Source organism: Dama dama, chromosome 3 (assembly GCF_033118175.1).
Source record: "Dama dama isolate Ldn47 chromosome 3, ASM3311817v1, whole genome shotgun sequence".
Taxonomy (NCBI): Eukaryota; Metazoa; Chordata; class Mammalia; order Artiodactyla; family Cervidae; genus Dama; species Dama dama.
In genome coordinates this window covers 44,680,248-44,701,778 of record NC_083683.1, presented here as the reverse complement: position 1 = coordinate 44,701,778, position 21,531 = coordinate 44,680,248, and the positions used below count along the sequence as shown (strand labels likewise).

The following is a 21,531-nucleotide window of genomic DNA, read 5'->3' as shown; positions in this document are numbered from 1 at the left end:
GTCACAGCCACCAGTGGGTGGTAGTGGTGGGTTATTTCTTCATCGAATGGGTTAAAATAAATCTGTGCTGAATGTGAGTGAAATATAGAATCTTGTTTCCTTCAGAGGAAAATCCAGGCAGCTGTCGAAAGTATAACGCACATGATTATTTTTAGTTGAGAACTAGTCTACTTGTAAATGAACTTAAAATATAGCCAGATCCAAATTGTGGTGACATCTTCAAAGTATTGTGTTAAAAGCAGGAATGAATCATGTGTTCCCTTTTTGTCTAATTGTAACACTTTTGTTCAGTCTCTTCAACTAAAAGTCTTTGCTGGGCTGGAGGCTGTGGGCCGTGAGGTGCCACAGGGAAGCTCGGGTTACAGAGAAGATGGCGAGGGTCTCGGAGAAGAAGCGAGCCCCAGCCTGGCCCTGTCCTTGGTCCTGGCCAAGCCATGTGAGATTCAGTTATTGGTGGTGTGCGTCAGAGGGCATCGCCAGGCGTGAGCATGGAAACAGACGACCACCTCCTGCTGGTACTTCTCCTCTTCCTTCTCTTTCTCTTCAGAACTGCCACCATTGAAGACCCAGCTTCCCACTTGCCAGACATTTCCTCTTCAGGTGGCTGGCCTGCTGAGCCATCTAAATCCATTCTGCCACTGAGGATTTTCCTCAGTGAGGTTCCTCTTGCTCAAGGATGGGGTGGGGGAGTAGGAGGAGAGCAGAGAGCAAAGGGAAGCCTCTCCGGTTGCATAGTGACTGCAGGCCCCTGGGCAGCCCTGGGCCTTGGTTTGGTGGCCTCCTCTGGGGGATGCTGGTCAGACCCAGAGGCTGTCAGAAGGTCTGCTCCTAGGAGGGTCCGCACCCTGAGCATTGGCAGTGCCAACCACAACAGCCAGAAGATGCCTCTGACCCAGTGCATCTTCTTCGCTTCCTAGCAGCAGCCTGCATAACTCAGCAAGAACCTTGGATGATGAAAGGGCCAAGAGGGACACACGCACTGGACTTGCTTAGCTCAGATGGGAAAAGGCTCAGGGGAAAATGATGAGTGAGGATGAGCAGCTTCACTTGGTTTCATTGATAGAATAAGAGAATGAGCTTTAGTGGCTACAGAAGGAATTAGTTTAGACATCAGGAAGGACTTCCTCGCCTGAAGATTTGTCATACTGTCTGCTTTCTAGATATCTGGTGAAAGTTTGATTATAGTTATTTGTGAGTAGAAAAGGAGATAAGGGGTTTTTTATTGGGCATGTTGAGGAAACATCCGTGTCTTGCTGCTGTCTCTTGAGGACATATTTTGATTCCATTCCTGGAGAGATCCAAGTGCTTACATAATGTCTCCTTAGCTGCCTTAGTCGCAAACCATCGTCAACTCTATGGACCAAACCACTTTCATCATCCTGGATTTTTTTTGTTGACACATGTTTTGACTTTGAGATGTAAAAAGCCACAATGGGGAAATGAACTGTAAGTGGTGAAATTAATTCTCGTATTCAGTTTAAAACTATATTTCTACTTCTTGTCTCCTCTTCTCTGTCGCAGTGAGGGTTTGGGCTCCATTGTGTATAGACTTTCCCTTCCTTTGTGCACAGAATATGACTAACAAGCACGTTGGTACCCAGGGGATCTGATCAGTTTCCATCCTGGAAAATATTTGTACAGAGGGACGGCCCCTCAGGGTGCTCTCTTTCACAGGTGAAGAGTTGGCTACATAATCTTATTGAAGTTTACATTCCTTGGACTCTAAAAATATGTTGTTGCTATTCTAGTCTTACTCTAGGGACTTTGGTATTGAAGGAATCCTGCATTTTCCTATCTCCCTATCTCTTAGAGCCACAATTATTTTTAATACATAGATGATTTTCAAAATATTTAACAACTGGTACAGGATAGATACCAACCACTCAGAAAGGATGCCTGCTGTAAACAAGCAGTATGTATGGCCATACCAGTGCCTACTGGCTGAGCATCACCCTGCTTTCAAATATTAAAGTGATATCCCTTTGAATTATGGGTATTGTTCCTGCTTGTCTAATTTCTATTCACAAGGCTGTTTCAGGGGCAGCCTCAGCTTCCTTTCCTATGGTGCAGACAGGATCAGGCATGCTTCTTTGAACTCTATGGGCATTAAAATCTTTGAGAGCCAAAGCTTCACATTTTATCACTTTAGGATAAATGTAATCATTGTACCTGTTTACCTACCTGGTTTAGAAAAATCATAAGGCAACCCATCATTGAGAAAAGCTTTCTTGCTGACTTTCCCTGTCCCAGGCTGCTTCCTTGAACTTGCCTCCTTTCTTCTCTGTTCCCTGAGAACATCCCTCCTCTCTTCCCCCATCTTGCCCCTCCCATCTTTTCCTGCCACCTCTGTATAGGGAAGGTGGTGGCTGCATCCCGTTCCCTTGGCCTCAGTGTGGCTACAAGGAATAAAGCAGGGAAGTCTCCATCATGCAGCAGAACTGGGTGACAGTGTCGCTCCGAACATGTTTCTGCACACACTGATGTCTCATGAGGCCCTGTCCTGTGGGCTTCCTGTCTTTGTTACCCTCCCAGGGTCCTAGCACAGCCTACTTTGGGAGGCTATGCCAGTCTTCTGGGGTGATTAAATTTTCCTCAAACAACAGCTAGCTCTGTTTGTGCTACATCTCAGTGGTAGGAACCACTCCATACTCTTCCTCTCTCATCTTTCCCTAATCCCACCCAGCACTCAATTCCAGTCCTGGCTGCTTCCCAGCTCAGGTCTGTGGCTGGTGACTATGGGTGGCAGAGTCAAGTTGGGACAGTGTTTAGGATAGGAAACTGAGAGTGATAGTGAAACAGAGGCCTCGTGTATATATGTGTGTGTCTGTGTGTGCATGTGTGCTTACTGACAAATAAGAGTATATCCAGGAGATTTCGTTGCTGCTACCGAACAGCCTCGTGCATCTAAGCTGTGGGGATATCAAGAGAATATGGTCCTTCCCCCATCTAGGACTTCTCCTCTCTAGCCTGATAGAATTGCCTGAGGGCAAATACAGGTAGCTTAGTCTTAGAAAAAGGTGTTTAAGCTCAATGTTAAGGAGAAACTGATTTAGGGGTAGAAAGCAAGGCAGGTAGTTAGGTAATTCCCATGCCCAGGCTTGCTTGGGCCAGAGAAGTAGTCCACCTCTTCTCTGACAAGGGGAAATTTCAGCAGTAGTTTGAGTGTTGACAGTCAGTGTCCTGATAGGCTGGTAGTGTAGAGTAGGAACGGATGGAGGCCAGGGATTAAGAAAGTGATGGTGAGTGGAATCTTGATTCTAAGCAGAAAAAGTGGCATCTTAGTGGCATCACTAAGTGAGTGGGTTACTTCCTAATCTATGACTTAGGGAAGGGTTGGTCTCGGGAGAAGGTGAAGGTCAGCAGAAATGTGTTGTGAAATTGCCCAAAATGTTGCTTACATGAAATGCAGGCTAATTCTTTGTAGCTGTTTATGATTTCAAACTTCTGATGATGGGACTGTCAGGAGGGCTGGTCTTTACTGCACTCAGCTCCTGTCCCCTCTCCTTGTTCGTATATTAAATTTGCCTTTGGGGTAGAGAGCTAGAGAACCATTCATTTCCAAAACAAGTTATAAATAGTTGCTCTTTCTATTTGTCTGAGATGTGACTGGCTTTTAAATTAGTCATAGATATTTGATCAAAATCTGGTATGCTAAGTCTTAGGTTTGGTTAACATCTCAGGTTGACATCTGTGACCTTTAAGAGGTCTCTGCTTTGGGGAATCTGGTTTTTAGTCATCCAAAAAAGACAATTCCCTGTTTGACTTTATTTTCTACCTATTCTGTATTCCTAATTAAGGAATCAGTAATTTCCCCTGAAGCTTCTCTATTGATTTCAGCGTCCATGTTCAGCATGTCCAGGTTTTCCTGATGCATAGGAGAAGGCTTGAGCCAAGGTCTGGTGGCTTTCATTCTAACTATCATCAGACATACTCTCCAGTATGTTCTTTCTACTAATTTGTCAGCTTCTCTAAATGTCTGCTTTTGCAGGAGAGTTAGCACATCCTCCGAGGATTTTTAAGCACTGCTTGCTAGTTCGTTACTGCATTTTCCTTAGACTTCTCAGGTTCCCAAGCCACATCCTGGCAGGACAGTCAACATGCATCGGATATTCTCAACCTTCTTGACTTTCTTTTGGTTGTAGCTGCCAGATCTCCTAAGGTATAAATTGTTCCTGCCGGTCCTAACTGGCCAAATGAGACATCATCTCAGTTCTGCCCCCTTTTGCTGACTTAGCTTTTTCAAGCTCTCTTTCCCCTCCTTTCTGCTTTTTCCTCAGTCTTTCAAGTTCTTCTTGAAGGGAAAGAGTTTTTGGTCAGAGGTCCTAATAATCCCCTCCAGTGGGGGCTGGGAAGAAAGGGAAGGAGGTTGGATAGTTCTGGGGCTGCTCCAAAAGGGAACTTGATGGTTATTTGCCTTATTTAGGATGAGGGACTATGAATTCTCAAGCCCTCAGGCTCATCCATATTTCAGTGTAAATAGAGAAAGACATTTCAAAACCAAATAGAAGGGATTTTTCTACCAAACCTACTCTTTGTCATTCTTGGTGCCCCTGGGGTCTTATATTAATTATAGAGAATGGGGTAGTTGACTCAATTCACGTTTCTTTAGTTTCTTTATCGGAAGGAGGCTGACTTTCACAACCAAAGAGGTGTGAAGTAACTCTATCAAAAGAGGAAAGGAGTGTCACATGAATCTTTTCAATAGGAAACATCAGAAAGTGGAAAAATTCAACTACAGGCATAATTCTTTTAGGAGATTCTGTGCTCAAAGGGAATGGAATAGTTTCTGATCCTTCTGAAAAGAAAAAGAATAGCATTTTCTGAAACCTAACTCACTTTCAGCATTGGAGAATACAGAATTTTTCTTCTAGATGATGGCATTAATATTTCTGAGCCGGAGAGAGAGAGCCCACCCATGGCCCTTTCCCAAGCCCAGCAGGAATCAACAGAGCTTGGGTTCTCTTAGCAGGTTTGCAGTTGATTTCAACTTGCAGGTTTTTCACACGTGCAATAAACTGAATGTGCAATTACTCCTTTTGCAAAAGAGGCCAAAATCCTCCTCCCCACACCTCTCCTCCATATTCACTCCTCCAAGATGATAAGCCTCCCTCTCGTTTATCTATGTCTGTCTGTCCGATTGGTTAGATACAGCTGCCCTCCCAAGCACATGGTGTCAGGTGGAGAGCAGAGCGACCTTCCCACGGAAGGGGACAGCTTGAGGTGCTGGTACATTTCCCTCGTTTTCTATGTTCTTCTTTCTAGTAGGTCTCCTGTAGAGATAGAGATATTTTTGTTTTAGAGATTCCAAAGTATATATTTTTAGTGTAAGAAATGTACCCTCTCCACACTCCATGGTGTAAATAGAACCGAGAACACGTGTCGTTGTGATAATCCCCTAGCGATCTGCGGTAGCAGCAGGACCCCTGTCCCTCACTGCCTAGTCTCACGGTTTGTGTCTGTGAACCAAGGGGGTGATGGTGACACCTCTGCCTGCCCAGACCTTCCTGTGCTCAATGGGTGAAAAATAAAGTCTGTGTAACTGTTAATACCTATGGTGTTCTTTGAGCTCGAAACACGGGATCTGAGCCAAGGTGACCACGTTCCAGACTTGGGAAGAAGAATTATGAAGATGCGGGGGTGGGCCTGAAGAGGGGCCTATACGCTTTCCTGGGTGCAGATCCTGAGGATCCCTGACTGGAGCCACCGAAGAGGCTAGAATGCCCTTTCTTTGGGGACCACTTAGACTTATTTTTGGGTCAGGGGACAGGATAGCATGAAAAGAAAGCTTACTTTGGAGCTACAACTAGGTTGATGTGGACAATTGCTAATATTTAAGGACTTACCAACTGTCTAGAAATCCAGATTTTAAAGATCTACAGTCATTCCAGATATTTTTGGTTTTAGGGGGCATGGGGCTCCATTTCTTTTCCTCTCAAATCCAGTCATTGGAGGGATGGAGGAAAGGGGAAAAAGGAAGGAATGGAGTAAGACTGAAGTGGTGAGCGAGGGGATAGAAGGCAAGGGTAAAGCCAGTCAGCCAGCCTTGTGGAATGTGACTAGAAGGACATCAGCTGGAAGCCTCCTGGACACCAGCCCTCTGTGGCTCTTCCAGCAAGGAGAACCAGGACAAGTCGGTGTGGGACACAGGACAAGCCAGGGTTAAGTCGCAGGGGGTGTGTGGGAAGGCTCCTGTGCAGGAACGGAAGCCAGTTTCACCCATTAAGTTACACATGAAAAGTGCTCAAGATGGTACCTGGCGCACAAAAAACATAGAGTAAGTAACAAGAAACCTGGAGGAAAGTGGTTCCTGGGTTGGTTAATGGCAGCAGTCACATCAGGGCTCTGGTCAGATTTTCTGCAGTTCTCTTGGTTTTCCCCCTCAAGAGTCACAGGACGGCTCTAGAAGCTCTGGTCATCACATCAGGCAGTGTAACTCTTCAGTACAACAGAGGGTGAGGGGGCCTTTCTCCGGCTTCTCTTTTTCTCTCTTTTAAAGGGGAAAACTTCTCCCAGAAGCCCCCTGCCCCCAGCATGTCACTGGTCAGAATTGGGCCACATACGCATCTATAAGATGGGAGAAGGGGATGGGATTATCTTGTTTGGCTTGGACAAATTGTCTTCATTCTCCAGGGTTGGGCCCATCTTCCTTGACCATATTGCTGCTCTAATACTTGTACAAACTTCTGTTAGCAAGGAATAAGGCAGGAGCTCTAAGTGACCGAATATCCAAAAGAATCTGCCAAAGGACTCAGGGGAACCTGAACCACGGGGCTTCCAGCAGAGCAGGAGCCAGGCTGTGAAAACAAGAGACTCAGGAGGCTGGGGAGCCTCCTGGCAGGTTAGAGGTGTTCCACCTGCTTCTACCTGAGGACATTTTTAATCTACTAATGCCTGGCCCCCACTCCACACTGATTACACAGACTCCCTGGGAATAAACACAGACACTGGTATTTGTTAGAGTCTCTCCAGATGATACTTACATGCAGGAAGATCAAACGTCAACTGCTATCACGCTTCACCTTCATCTTGGCCTGACTCAGCCCGTCTGTGCCTGCTTCACTTCCAACCAGCTTATTCTCACCCTCCACTGTGTATGTTTTCCTACCTTACAGCTCTTCTGCAGTGTCATTGTCTCTCTGCCCAACCTATCACACAGCCTTAACCACCTCCAGATTCTTTCAGCTTCAATCCCCATGGCTCACAGCTTTCACTGTCTCTGTATTTCTAGAATCAGATTCCCAAGGTTGAGAATGTGATTGGGCCCAGCTCATTATTTCTTAGCCAAATTGTAGGTCCCTGGCCAGCCTGTGAATCACGGGCCTTTGGGGCTGGGACCTCTCAGGGCCGACTGGGGAAGAATGAGGGTCAAGCGGTAACAGATACGGCAGTTGAGGGATGTTCCTTCAGCAGAGGCTATGACTTGTTAGTGTCCCTTAGAAGGAGATAGAGCAATTGACGTGCCCATGTCCAAGGCTGATCCAAGAGTTACAGACCTGATCGCAAGTTCACCCCCTTTACCTCTTGGTTGTGTTTAATTGCTGGGACTCACAGGTACAAGCTTGCAAGAAAAACGTGCAAGAATTACATTGCTCCCTCTTTCAACTATTGCCCCAAAGGTCCCTAGCAGAGCATAACCCCCATAATCTCACCTGTCTGGTTGATATCAGTGCTCACAAGTGGAGGGAAGCACCGAGCTTCCCTGTCAGGAGACTAAGTGGGTGTGACCGAGGCTCTCAGCAAACAGCAAGTAAATAAGAGGGCAACCAGGAATAAACCTGCCAGGCTTCAAGTTCCAGCTCTGCCTCATAGCTGTGTGACCTGGGGCAGCTTGCTTCATCCTTGCCTCAGTTTCTTGCCTGCAAAATGGGAGTGATAATACCATCTTCTCTATAGGTGTATGGGAGAGACTAAATTAAGCAGGTAAGGCCAACCCCTCTCTGCCTTCCCTTGGTGCCTCCTCCAAGAGTAGGCTTGCCCCTCTCCTGCCTTCCTGGTCCTTGGACTTGCAGCTGTGTGGTGGAGAGGACCCCCTAGAGTCAAGGGGAGAGGGCTTATGGTCATTGTAACCTTTGTGTGTGTGGTTCATAGGTATTGAATCAGCCCCTTGCTGGGGCTTCTGGGCCTTGGCCATGCTCTCCAGCTCAGCTTCCATTTGGGGTTGTGGGGTGCTAGCTCAGCATAAGACCATCAGTTCCTCGTTCAGCCATTGATCTTTGGGTGTGTAGTCCCTAGGTCCCAAGGAGAGAGGAAGGGTGACTGGGGAATTCCCAATCCCCGAAATGATAATATTCTTACCATAGTCCCCAAAGCCCCTCCCCACTCTCAGAAATTACTAAATGAGTTATCACCTGATTTCCCTAAGAAACACAGTGGGTAAAGAAAAGATGCTCATGCCTTGACTGCTCTAACGAGTGGTAAGTTTTCTACTAATTTTGGGCTGTGTAATTCTAGCTCTAATTTTGAGTCAGAAGGGCCTCCATGGCCTCTTTTAACAGTTCTATCTTCACTATCATCACCAGCAAAGGCCTTCCTTGGGCACCTCATAACCAGGGCTGAAGCCCTCACTGGGGAATCCCTGGCAACAGTAGCCAACATCTGGTATGTATGTGTAACATGCCTGCCTAAGCACATTAGATGTACATTATCTGACCCTCACAAGACACGGAATGGATACTTGATGCTCCTCCAGATGAAAACTGAAGCTCACAAAGGTTATTGTTACACAGCTGATACAGCAGAGACTTGAGTGAGCTTACGTGTGTTTGAAATCTGTGCCCTCAGCTTCCCCACTCTCTAGTGGCTTCATAACGTTCCTAACTATGGGGTCATGTTTGGATGCATACAGAAAAGGAAAAGGGCAGACTGAAAAGTCACTATAGAAATGTATAACTAGAGAATGTATGAGTTATATGACTTGTAAACAGCAGGCAAAGTTGAGAAAACAAACACAAATTCAGTGGTCCAGAAAGAGTGCCTACAATATGGCAGGTTTTTTAAACAATTAGAAAACAAAAAGAAACCTGAATGGCCAAGGAAAGTGATCACTTCTGAGCAATCCTGGAAATGTTTTCTCAAGAAGAGGAACTTTAGGATACATTGTTAAGATGTGAAGAACTCTAGTGCAGATCCAAGATTTGGGGAACTTGGTAACTCATGGTTGGTGACCAAATTGTTGCATCATAACCCACTGCATGCTCCTCCCTACCTTGGCTCAGGGGAGCTGTGGTTTCATCACGCCTGACAGTGGTCAGACTCCACAGAGACTTCTGTGTCCTCTTCAGAGCCTGCTGGAAAAAGAGAGGAGGAGGAACGTGAAGAAGGTGGGAGAGGACTCAGGGATCTTGGCAGCCGGGTTGATCTCATCTTTGTCCTCAAAGCTCAGGTGTTCAGTGCCTACCTAGGAAGGGGGTGGGGGAATAAAACTTCTCAGAGGACCTTCAGTGGGACTCATATCAAAAATAAGATCACATATGAGACGCATAGTGGTGAGGCCTGTGGGTTTCTCTGGGATGTGGAGGGGATCCTGTCAGAGCCTTAGGTAGGGAGGCCTCCAAAGATGATACAGGAGAGAAAGAAGGAGACAAGAAAAGACAGTATATAGATCAGGTCCCAGAGGCAAGAGTGCTAACGGAATGTTTTGATGACAGTGAATTTGACTGGTTTGCTTGCAGTTGGCGTCCCTGGTGGCTCAGTGGTAAAGAATCCTCCTGCCAACGCAGAAGATGAGGGTTCAGTCCCTGTGATGGGAAGATCCCCTGGAGGAGGAAATGGCAGCCCACTCCAGTGTTCTTGCGTGGGAAATCCCGTGGACAGAGGAACCTGGTGGTTTACAGTCCATGGGATCACAAAAGAGTCGGACACAGCTAGCAACTAAACAACAACAAAGGGTTTTGTGTGAGAAAGCAACTGTCCATGAACTTGGAGACAGAGGAAAGGAGACCTTGAATGCCAGATTAAGGAGGACTTTCCTATAGGTTCCAGGCCGCTGTCCCAAGGGAAATGTATGCTTGTTGATGTTTTGGAAAAATTCTTCTTGTGGCCATGAGGAAGAAGACTTGGAAAAGGAGAAGGGAGGTGGGTGGACCAGCACGAGGTGGTGAGGCTCTGGGGAAGGAAGGGGAAGCACCGACGGAGAGAAAGGCAGATGAGGGAGACGGAGGCAAAAAGCAACAGGATGCGGGGGATCCAAGGAGAGTGGACCTCACTCTGATGTCACACATCTGAGCAAAAGTCCATTGTATAGAATAAAGAGCAAAGTCACTTGACAGAGCTCCAGAGGACATAACCCAGACCAGCTTGTCTCCTAAGGAGACAGGTTTAGGTTCAAGGTTGGAACTTAGAGCCAAAGCTGACCAAGAACAGAATCAGCTGCTTCAGGAGCCAGGGCCTGCCCAGCTCACAGGGGTGCAGGGTGGACACTGGCTGGGAACCTGAAGGGGTGTGAGGATGGACAGGCGAGCCCCTGACTCCATGGCAGAGATAGGGAGGGCGCTGCAGACAGACTGCCTGGCCCGGGAGGAGATGAGAGATGGGAGGGTGGTGATGAAGGAGTGGTGGGGAACAGATGTCTGAGTCGAGTGGAGGGAGCAAACAGTGCAGGGAAGACAGTGTGTGGGAAGCAGTTGTCTGCTGCTGAGGCCAAGCAGGAGGCTGAGGGCCTCTGCACTTCGAATCCCCACCATCCTGGGGCGGGGCCTTTGGTTATGCAGGTCCCAGATCACGTGGGTCTAGGTTAAAATATTAGGGTTCCATAAGAAAACATAAAGACAGAAGAGTATTTTCCTGCTTGCCTCCCGCCCCTCAGCTGCTATCCTAGGGCCTCCGGGTCCTCTCAGTGCCCCTCAGAGCTCACTCCTGTCTGTTCGCAAACGTGGGACCCCAGTGACAGCCTCACACTGTGCCCCACGCCCGGTGCTGAACGAGGCTCTCCTGCCACTGCCACCCCGCAGACACGCTCGGTGCCGATCCGCCCTGCGCTGGGCCGGCACCCTCAGGCGCTGATGGCTTTGGCGCGCCGGGGCCCTCCAGGCATCACCAGGCTGCTCCCCCGATCCAGGGGTGGAGAGCCTTTTCTCCCAGCATGGAGGCACCATCCCCTCTCCCGATGGCTACCCCAAGCTAAATTGCCTTGGTTCCTCCCGTGGCCAAAGGAAGAGCATCCATTACAAGATGGATGGCAACTGCCTGGAAGGTCCCACGAAGAGGGGGACTGAACAAGTTGACCCCTATTAACGCCCTACCCTGGTCCAGTCAACCATGTCCAAGGTTAAGGTCACGTGGGCAGCAGAGATCATGAGTAGCGGTTGCTCCCAGAAGGCAGTATGGATAGGAATTGCTCATGCAGCATCTCTAATATAAAAAGTTTCCATGCTTCAAGGGCTCAGAATGTGTCAAACACTGAGCCGAGTACTTTGAAATACATAATTCGTTTAACTCTTACAACAATACTTTGAGGTATGCATTGTTACTCCTTTTTCATGGGTGTGGGAACTGAGGTTAAGAGGTGTACAGCCAGTAGATGGCAGAGCTACGATTCAAACCCAAATCTTCCTGAGTCCAAAGTACATTCATGCTCAAAACCATATCACTGTTCATTGTTCTGATGACACGGGTTCAGCTCATCCAGTTCCTAGGCCCAAGTGACTACTTTGAGAGCTGAGTAAATTGGTTTGGCCATATCTACTCTGACCAGCTTATAGAGTCAAGAAATAATGATGATGTACTTACTCTGAGCCAGGCACTACCCCTAGGGCTTAGGACACAATGGTGAACAAACTCACAGGGCTTCCAGTCTAGGAGGGGGTGGCATAAATGAGCACATTACCTACATCCAGGGCGGGGAGCTGATCTCACCAACAGGGTGGGCAGTTGGTAAAACTTTTTTGAGACCCCCCAGTCTCAAGGTCACTACATGGCTCTGGGAAAGTGGACGTCAGGAGATAGGGTTCTGGTCCTGACTCTGCTGTTTGCCAGTTTCCACTTCCTTCTCTGGGCCTTAGTTTCTTAGTATAAATGAGAGGTCATGTTTAGATGGTTTCTTTTAAAAATTTTTTTAATTAAAATATAGTTGATTTGCAGTGTCATACTAGTTTCAAGTGTACAGCAAAGTGATTCAGTTATATATATATATATATATATATATATATATATATATATATATATAATTTGTGGCTCAGCTGGTAAAGAATCCGCCTGCAATGCAGGAGACCTGGGTTCAGTCCCTGGGTTGGGAAGATCCTCTGGAGAAGGGAAAGGCTACCCACTCCAGTATTCTGACCTGGAGAATTCCATGGACTGTATAGTCCATGGGATCGCAAAGAGTCAGACACAACTGAGTGACTTTCACTTTCATAATTTGTGTATATATTTTACATATATAATATTCTTTTTAGATTCTTTTTCATTATAGGTTACTATAAGATATTGAGTATAGTTCCCTGTGGTCTACAGTTGGTCCTTGTTATCAATTTTATATATAGTTGTGTGTATATTTTAATCTCAAACTCCTCTAATTTATCCTTCCCCCCTTCCACCTTTGGTAACCATGTTTGTCTTCTATGTCTGTGAGCTCATTTCTGTTTTGTAAGTAAGTTCATTTGTATAATTTTTTTTAAGATTCCACATATAAATGATATGATTTTGTCTTTGGCTTACTTCACTTAGTATGATGTTTTAATTATCTCTGGGTCCCTCTATGTTGCTGAAAATGGGATTATTTCATTCTTTTTTATGGCTGATTAGTATTCCATTGTGTTTGCAAACCACGTCTTCTTTATTCCTTTATTTTTCAATGGACACTTAGGTTGCTTCCATGTCTTGGCATCATAAATAGTTTGCTTATGAACACTGAGGTGCATGTATCTTTTCAAATTAGAGTTTTCTCCAGATATATCCCCAAGAGTGTGATCTCTGGATCATATGGTTAGATGGTGTCTTAACTTGCAAGTTCTATGTGCCGAGTCTATAATGAGGGCAGGAATTGCTTGACAGGATCAACTTTGTGGTGAACCAGGAGCAGCAGAGGTGGGAAAATCCCAGAAGACTGATCAGGTGCAAGGGCAGAGAATCCTGTTTCAAGGACCAGAGACATCAAGGAGGGTCCAGGCACGTTGGAGTCTGGAAGCCAGTGGGTAGAAGTCTGAGGAAGCAGCACCAGGGGCAGGAAGTCAATGTAGGACCTAAACCTCAGGGATCCTGTCGGGGCAGCTGGGTGTCTGTGTCCACGTGTGATCTCCTGAACCGGGCCTACTAACTGTGAAGAGTGTCCAAAGGAGGGGTTTTACAGCCTCTGATCTAACTGCCTGCTGAAGGGAGCACAAACCCACTCATATGATCACAGGGTAACAGACTCAGCTTTGTGTGGCCTTTAATGAGTTATTGGAAAAACTCTAACCAGAGGGAACCTGAGTTATGTACTATTGTGATAACTACACTCCCAGACATTGTGACCTTGCAGATCAAGTCCCTGGAACTGGGGTCTTCATCTCACTGGCAATATCCCAACCAGGAAGGGTGAAAATGAACACCCATAGAGGAAGAAGGGCCTTGTTTAGCCCTCCACATCAGCCTTCCTCCGTCCTCCTGCTGAATATCTCATTACTGACTGTGTTTCCAGCTTCCCTGGGGATGTGATGGAAGCTGATCATCCACTGACATCTGGGTCTTGTCCTTCCTGCCTCCTTCTCTAACACCGTTCCTCCCCACTTCTCCATCCTTGTTCTCCCCACTGGTTCCTTCTCATCCATATCTCCCTTTGCACAGGACAGACATACCAGGAACGTCATATCTCAGAGGACACTATGGGGCCTTGTTCTCTTCAAACTCCAGCTCTGGGTCCTTCCTGCTCACATCACCTCTCCACAACACGTGTCCAGCAAAGCCCTCTTCTGCCTCCAGATACTGTCCCATCTACCTGCTACTCTCAGCCTCACCAGAGAACTGGAATTGACTGAAGTATATGGATGCTGTTGGGCTATACATAGTTTCAAATAAGACAAACCTTTTGTAGAGCACTGTATAGAAGGTATAATTGTTCTATGTTATCAATCAGGCTGGTTCCAAATTGGGAAAGGAGTACATCAAAGCTGTATATTGTCACCCTGCTTATTTAACTTCTATGCAGAGTACATCATGAGAAATGCCGGGCTGGATGAAGCACAAGCTGGACTCAAGATTGCTGGGAGAAATATCAATAACCTCAGATATGCAGATGACACCACCCTTAAGGCAGAAAGCGAAGAAGAACTAAAAAGCCTCTTGATGAAAGTGAAAGAGAAGAGTGAAAAAGTTGGCTTAAAACTCAACATTCAAAAAACTAAGATCATGGCATCCAACCTCATCACTTCATAACAAATAGATGGGGAAACAATGGAAATAGTGAGAGACTTTATTTTTTGGGGGGCTCTAAAATCACTGCAGATGGTGACTGCAGCCATGGAATTAAAAGACACTTTCTCCTTGAAAGAAAAAGCCATGACCAACCTAGACAAATTATTAAAAAGCAGAGACATTAATTTGCCAACCAAGGTCCATTTAGTCAAAGCTATGGTTTTTCCAGTAGTCATGTATGGATGTGAGAGTTGGACTATAAAGAAAGCTGAGTGCCAAAGAATTGATGCTTTTGAACTGTGGTTAGAGAAGACTCTTGAGAGTCCCTTGGACAGCAAGGAGATCCAACCAGTCAATCCTAAAGGAAATCAGTCCTGAATATTCACTGGAAGGACTGATGCTGAAGCTGAAACTCCAATACTTCGGCCACCTGATGCAAAGAACTGACTCATTGGAAAAGACCCTGATGCTGGGGAAGATTGAAGGCAGGAGGAGAAGGGGATGACAGAGGATGAGATGGTTGGATGGCATTACTGACTCAATGGACATGAGTTTGAGCAACCTCTGGGAGTTGGTGATGGACAGGGAAGCCTGGTGTGCTGCAGTCCATGGGATCGCAGAGTTGGGCATGACTGAGTGACTGAACTGAACTGAACTATAGATCAGAGAGGCAAAGTAATTTTCCTGAAATCACACGGCTATTAGATGGCAGATATGCCTCCAAAGTCCTTCCTCTTTCCACTAGATTAATTTACCTCCCAGTGTCTGGAGAGGAAGTTGTTTGTTTTTTGTTTGTTTGTTTGTTTGCACTGTACAACTTGTGGGATCTTAGTTCCCGCACCAGGGATCAAATCTGCCCCCCTGCAGTGGAAGCGTACAGTCCTAACCAATAGGGAAATCCTCAGGGGAAGTTTTCTCAAGCCTTTTAACCTGATGCTCATGTCAACTTAAAAAAATACACAATGTGAGAGTTGCAAGTTAAATTTTATTTGGGACAAGATGAGGACTGTAGCCTGGGAGACAGTACCTCAGATAGCTCTGAGCAACTGCTCCAAAGAGGAGGAGAGGAAGGACAGTATATATGTGATTTTGGTCAAGGGGGAATACATGCACTCAAGCACACATGTTTCCAGAAGGTTTCTACTAGTCACGAGGAACATTCATCACCGTGAAGGATTTTAGTGCTTTTCTAGATATAAGGAAATACAAGAATTGGGCTCATAAATTGACTCCTTAAAATATCTAACTACCTGAAGACCTGTTCTGCCAGTTTTTCAGAGCACAGAGTACTTCATTTCTGCTTTCCACCTTGGTCTCCCTTCAGGAGTGTTGAAGGTCAGCAGCTGCAGCAGCACATGATTTATTAATGATTCTTGTAGAGATAGATGGCAAGTGCCCATGGCAAGTGCCAATTTGTAGTTGACACTACCCAAATATAAAATTATTTCATAATACTAAGCATGCCTGTATTCTATATTCTGCTCCCTCCCCGCTCCCCGGAAAGTCTGCTGTGCACTCCAGCTCCTAGGGGCCATGAGCAGCTTTAGAGTCCTGTGATTCTATTTGTGGGGCAGCCAGAATGCCCCTATACTGAGCTCGAAGAATGTGTCTGAAGGAAAGCCATCTGCAGTGACTTAGAATGGGCCTCACGAATGACTCTGAGCCAGAATCAGTCAAGGTACAAAAGAACGGGCCTTTGGGGCCCTAGGGTGGGAACAGGAGCCTGTCCTTTCTCTCTCCTTTGCCTGGGTTATCTGGGTTGGAAAGTGCTCTAGTTCCCCAGAAAGCAGCTCTTTTTCTGTTCAGTTTGTCCTAAATTGGAATGTAGTGAGCGGGCCTGATAGTCCAACTGACATTCCCCAGCAGGGGTTGGCAGCCCATTTCAGTGCAGTGGGATCGTGGTGTGGGACACTCTATTTGGACTGAGTTGAGATGGTTGAGCCTCCCTGAACAGGATCACAGGATCTCCAGCTTGGTCTCCCCACCAGACTGAGCACCTCCCAGCAACAGGTAGGGCTAGTTTAGAATCTTCATCAGCCCCCAGGGCTTGAACAGGACCCTTGCCAAGAAGCACAGCTTTTCTCTGGTCCTCAGAAACTGACAGATGCTGGGCTGGGCAAGTCTACTACAGACCTCTCAACTCGGAGAAAAGGAAGAATGGGTTCCCTACTGTCAGGGTTTTACCTGCAGTTTGAGCATGATACAGATGCACTTCAAAGGAAATAGGCACTTCAAGAAATATTTTAAAATGTAGAAAGTCTGTGCTCAGATTCTGGGAGACTTTTTAATTTTGTAGGAAAACCCTTCCACATATACCACCAGTTTATTAGCAACTTCCCCCTTTCCTGTTGAGATTCACCTCGTGAAAACAAGAGATTTTTCTATTCAGTACTGAGCATGCTCAGTGAATAGGGAAAAGCTCTGTTCTTTCTCAACCCAAGCGCACAACACTGCCGACACCAGATGTATGGGTTTTCCATACCAGGCAATTCTGACACTAACTGCCTTGTCTTAGCATAGACTCCACAGGTTAAGGGTTCAGTCCCACAAAGCTGCCTCTTCTCCCCCATTTCAGATATCAGTTGCAAGTAGCGGGGTCCTCAGGTTGCCCACAACCTCCGTCCGACTTGGCTACAAACTTCCCACGATTCCTTCCTTGGGTCTGATGATTTGCTAGAGTGGCTCATAGAACCCAGGAAAGCAGTCTACCTACTATTGATGATTTATTTCAAAGGATACTTTCTGGGATATGAGTGAACAGCCGTATGAAGAGATACAGAGGGTGAGGTGTGGGGGTCTCCATGATGGGACCTTCTATTCCCATGGAGCTAAGAGACACGACTGAGCGACTTCACTTCCACTTTTCACTTTCGTGCATTGGAGAAGGAAATAGCAACCCACTCCAGTGTTCTTGCCTGGAGAATGGAGCTGAGGTGCCATTGTAGGAATGTGCTCAGCAACCCTGAAGCTCTACTAACCCTGTGTTTTGGGGGCTTTATGGAGGTTACATAATTTAGGAGTATCAATTATTTGACTCACCTTTCAGCCCCATTCCCCTTTCCAGAGAATGGGGGTGGGGTCGGCCTGGAAGTTCCATGCTTCTATTCATGACTTGGTCTTTCTAGTGATCAGACCCCATCCAGGAGCCCAAGCAGAGCTGCCTCACTAGAACAAAAGATGGTCCCATCACCTGGGGAATTTCAAGGGTTTAGGAGCTCTGTGTCCCCTCCTATAACTCAGGAAATTATAAGGGTTTTAAGAGCTCTGTGCCAGGAACTGGGAACAGAGACCAACCTACACTTCTTCAATGATTTCACTCTCAGGTTTTCCCTTTCTGCTTTGGCCACATGCTGCTGCTGCTAAGTCGCTTCAGTCATGTCTGACTCTGTGTGACCCCATAGACGGCAGCCCACCAGGCTCCCCCGTCCCTGGGATTCTCCAGGCAAGAACACTGGAGTGGGTTGCTATTTCCTTCTCCAATGCATGAAAGTGAAAAGTGGAAGTGAAGTCGCTCAGTCGTGTCTCTTAGCGACCCCATGGACTGCAGCCTACTAGGCTCCTTCATCCGTGGGATTTTCCAGGCAAGAGTACTGGAGTGGGTTGCCATTGCCTTCTCCATTGGCCACATGGGTCAGGAGCAAAAGCAAAGTCCGAGACTTCAACAACTAGCAAGACTTTTCCCTGCATACTGGGCCCAAACTCCACTCCCCATCTGACTGTTCTTTCAGCTCCTCATCCCAGCTCTGCCACTCACCAGCTGGGGGGCTCTGAGTAAGACAGTTCTCTATGTTGGATATCAATTTCCTTGTCTGTAAAGAGAGGATGTTGAATTTCAATAAGTTTAAGATCGCTTCCATCCCTATCACTTTATGATGCTTTTGTAATTTCTCTGCTACATCACAGTGTACATAGCACGTATTTAGTGTTTGTTTTATGGTGTATAAATACCATACAAATGATGGTCACAGAAAGAATGGATCTCTATGTTTAATCCACAAGCATTTGCTGGGGCTAAACTGAGCTGATGCTGAGCTGAGAGATATGGAAATAATATATAGAGTAACAGAATCTGAGACGCTGGTATTGATGTGGGACTTGGGTGTCTTAGGGAGGGTGGTGTGAGGGCCAGGACAAAAAATAATGACATGAGCTCTGCTTGCCTGGCTCCGTTGTTTCTGGGGCCCAGCAGTCACAGGGCCCCAGCATTATTCCCCTCCCTTATTTTATCCCTTCCTTGCTCCTATTAGTTCTGGGATGATTTTCCAAGGTCTTTCTTTCCTGGTAGAGCCCTTCCAGATGGCCACCAGACTCTGAAAACCACAGCACCCAAACTCCACAGCTGTGTCTGCCCTGCCCCTCGGACTGGGATGTTTGGAGTGGAGAAATTTGCCAAACCGCCTTTGGGCTGGCCCGCTGACCTGGGGAGGAGAACAGAGTCAGGGCTGCCTCTTCCGACCTGGGTTTCCCAAGGTTACTCTGTGTATTCATGCACAGGCTGCACTAAAAGGTGCCCAGGCCAAGGAGGGACCAGGAGCTGGAACCTCATGCCCATCCCCACACTCTGAACCCCAGCACGGTTGTATTTGGGTGGGGGGAGGAGCACTTCTGTCAGATTTGCACAAAAGCACCCTATGGGCTAAGGCAGCTCTGGGTTTCCTTAAGCTCCTGCCATTTCATCTGTCACTGCCTTGGCCCATCATCCCCACATGTCTTAGAGCTCCTCACCTCTTCTAATCCAGTGAAATATGACTCTGGGACCTTCAGCTCTGCCCTTGAGTGTTTCTTCTTGAACTCCTGTTTCCATCCTCGTTGCTGCCCTAGCTGGCTTCTCAGACTGCAAACTGATTCTGTCACTACTTCATTGATTACTGAGCTGAGAATCAATATATCTGGAGAAAGCCAGACTTCAGTGAAAGCAAAGTGCCAGAAGCATTAGCAGAAAGTGCAATATAGGGAGTGTGTTCCTATAGGAAAGGGCTTCCTTAGAATATAAGGAAGGGGGCTGGCCAGGGAGAGGCTAAGACATGAGTGGGATCTGGAGGGCTAAGCTGATGAACATTTGAGAGTAGGAAAGTGCTGGGTTCAGAAGGGGCTCCAGGGCCAGAGCTAGTGATTTTTGCTGCCCTCCTAGCATGTACAGCCTGCATCAGAAACATGGGGGTGGGGAGGCTGCAGATAAGGGCACAGGGTGGCAGTGGGTTAACATCAATGAAGTGTCTATCATAGTAGCTGCCATATAAGTGATAAATAAACATGAACACAAAATTGATATTCTCTGACTGCCCTTAATCTCAGAAGGCAGCCTTGCTTCTAGCAAATCTCCAGGCTCAGACAAACCACAGGAGAATCCCCAAGATCTGCAGTAGCAATTCCAAAGAGCAGAGCTGACCATATGGTAGGAATTTTCTTACTCACATCTTTATCTTTTTATTTTTATATCTTTATTATATTTATTCCATGGTCCCTTTTCCCTGCCTACCTTTGAAACTGGTCATCTCAGAATAATCCTTTACATGCCAAAGTCCAAAAACTGTCTTTATAGGCCTAAAACTCTAAACTTCTTGAAGACAGAGACAAGGTCTATTGTGTTCATTTTTTCATTCCCAGTGAGGAACTGTACCTGGCACGTGGCAAATCCTTGGTAACTCTTTGTTAAACGAACATTCAGTCCAACTCCGAGGCAGAATTAGTCTGCAAGTATATGCTAATTAGGTACAATTATGTTTAAGGAGAAGTCAGATCAATCCCAAATAAATTAATTACAGAACAACCTCAGTTTTGTCCATGCTGAGGGCATGATTTTGATGTCTGTGTAGAAAGGTTAACTCAGCAGGCCTGGGTTGCTCAAACCCTGCACATTTCAAAGAAAGGTGTGTCTTCTGAACTGGGCTTTGACTTGGCTCCTAGGAAATAACCTTAGAGCCCTTGGAATATCCTGCTTGACCAAAAAAAAATTTTTTTTTTCAATACCTAAGAACTTGGGCCACACTGTACCAACTTGTCCAGATACTTAATGCCAACAATGTAACTTTTGGCTAATACTTGTTTTTGCATGTTGAAGGCCTTGAAACCATGTGTATCAGTTTGACCTCTAGGAAGCAGAGAGCTAAAGACTGGGCAGCTAAGGTCAGCCACTGTGCACTGTATGCCTACCTGACCGGCCCCCAATAAAACCCCTGGAAGCAAGGCTTGGATATGCTCCTGACTTGGCAATACTTTGCATGTGTTGTCACACACATCTCTTCCTCATGTAACTCCAATGGGAAGGGACACCTGAAGATTGAGCCCGGTTTTTCCTGGACTTAAACCCAGATTCTTTTCCCCTTTGCTGACTTTAATATGTATCCTTTTGGAGTAATAAACCATAACTGTGAGTATGAGAGCTTCTCTGAGTCCTCTGGTTCCTTCCAGTAAATCACTGAGCCTGAAGGTGGCCTTGGGGACTCCCAACATAATGTCTGTGATGAAAGAAGATTAGAAGTGGAATAATCTTTGTCTTCAGCTGCACTCATGCCTCTCCACAGAAATGCTTCATTCATGCCACAAATATTCCCTGAACACCTGCAGTTGTAGATGCTGCCGTCCAGGCACTGGAGTACCCCGGTCAGGGAGACACAGACCTTTGCCCTCATGAAGCTTATTAGTTCTAATGGGAACGGGGAGAGGCTAGAAGCAACAGGCAAAACAAATAAGGTAATTAATGCTTATTGTTTTATACCTGCTTGAGAAAGTCAAGCAGATATAAGGGACAGAATGCTGGGTGAGGTGGTGAAAGTGAAAAAGTGTTGGTTGCTTAGTCGTGTCTGACTCTGTGCAACACCATGGACTATAGCCTGCCAGGCTCCTCTGTCCATGGGATTCTCCAAGCAAGAATACTGGAGTGGGTTGCCATGCCCTTTTTCAGGGACTGAACCTGGGTCTCCTGCATCGCAGGCAGATTCTTTACCATCTGAGCCACTGAGGGAGTCAGCCACCTATGAAAATTCTATGGAGAACCCTAAGCTGCCTCTGGATGCTCAGCAGTGGTTCTCATTCTTTAATGAGCACCAGTCATATAGGGAACTTGTGAAAAAAACAGATTCCCAGACTTCTTCATTGTATGTGGAGGGGAAGGAGGGTTAATATTTTTACAAGCACTTCCTGTTAGGCTGACGCTGGAGGTCTATGAACCACAGGGGGAGACTCCATAGTAAGCTCCCTGAA

The 21,531-nt window shown here is 46.4% G+C and overlaps 1 protein-coding gene across 3 annotated transcripts in view; it reads left to right on the top strand.

Moving 5' to 3' along the window:
• The window catches only part of SLC4A8 (solute carrier family 4 member 8), an 89,597-nt gene extending 73,898 nt beyond the window's left edge, over positions 1-15,699 (top strand). Inside the window, exons 25-27 of one of the 3 annotated variants that reach the window (XR_009690235.1) lie at positions 292-515; positions 13,762-14,023; positions 14,123-15,699. Coding sequence is in view for 1 of the 3 variants with exons in the window: in XM_061127574.1 (XP_060983557.1) it covers positions 292-304 (13 nt within the window). In the remaining 2 variants the exon portion in view is untranslated. Of the gene's footprint in view, positions 1-291; positions 5,547-13,761 lie in introns of those variants that run through there. The other 2 variants (XR_009690229.1, XM_061127574.1) reach the window with 2 other exon arrangements.
• The last annotated feature ends 5,832 nt before the right edge of the window (positions 15,700-21,531 follow it).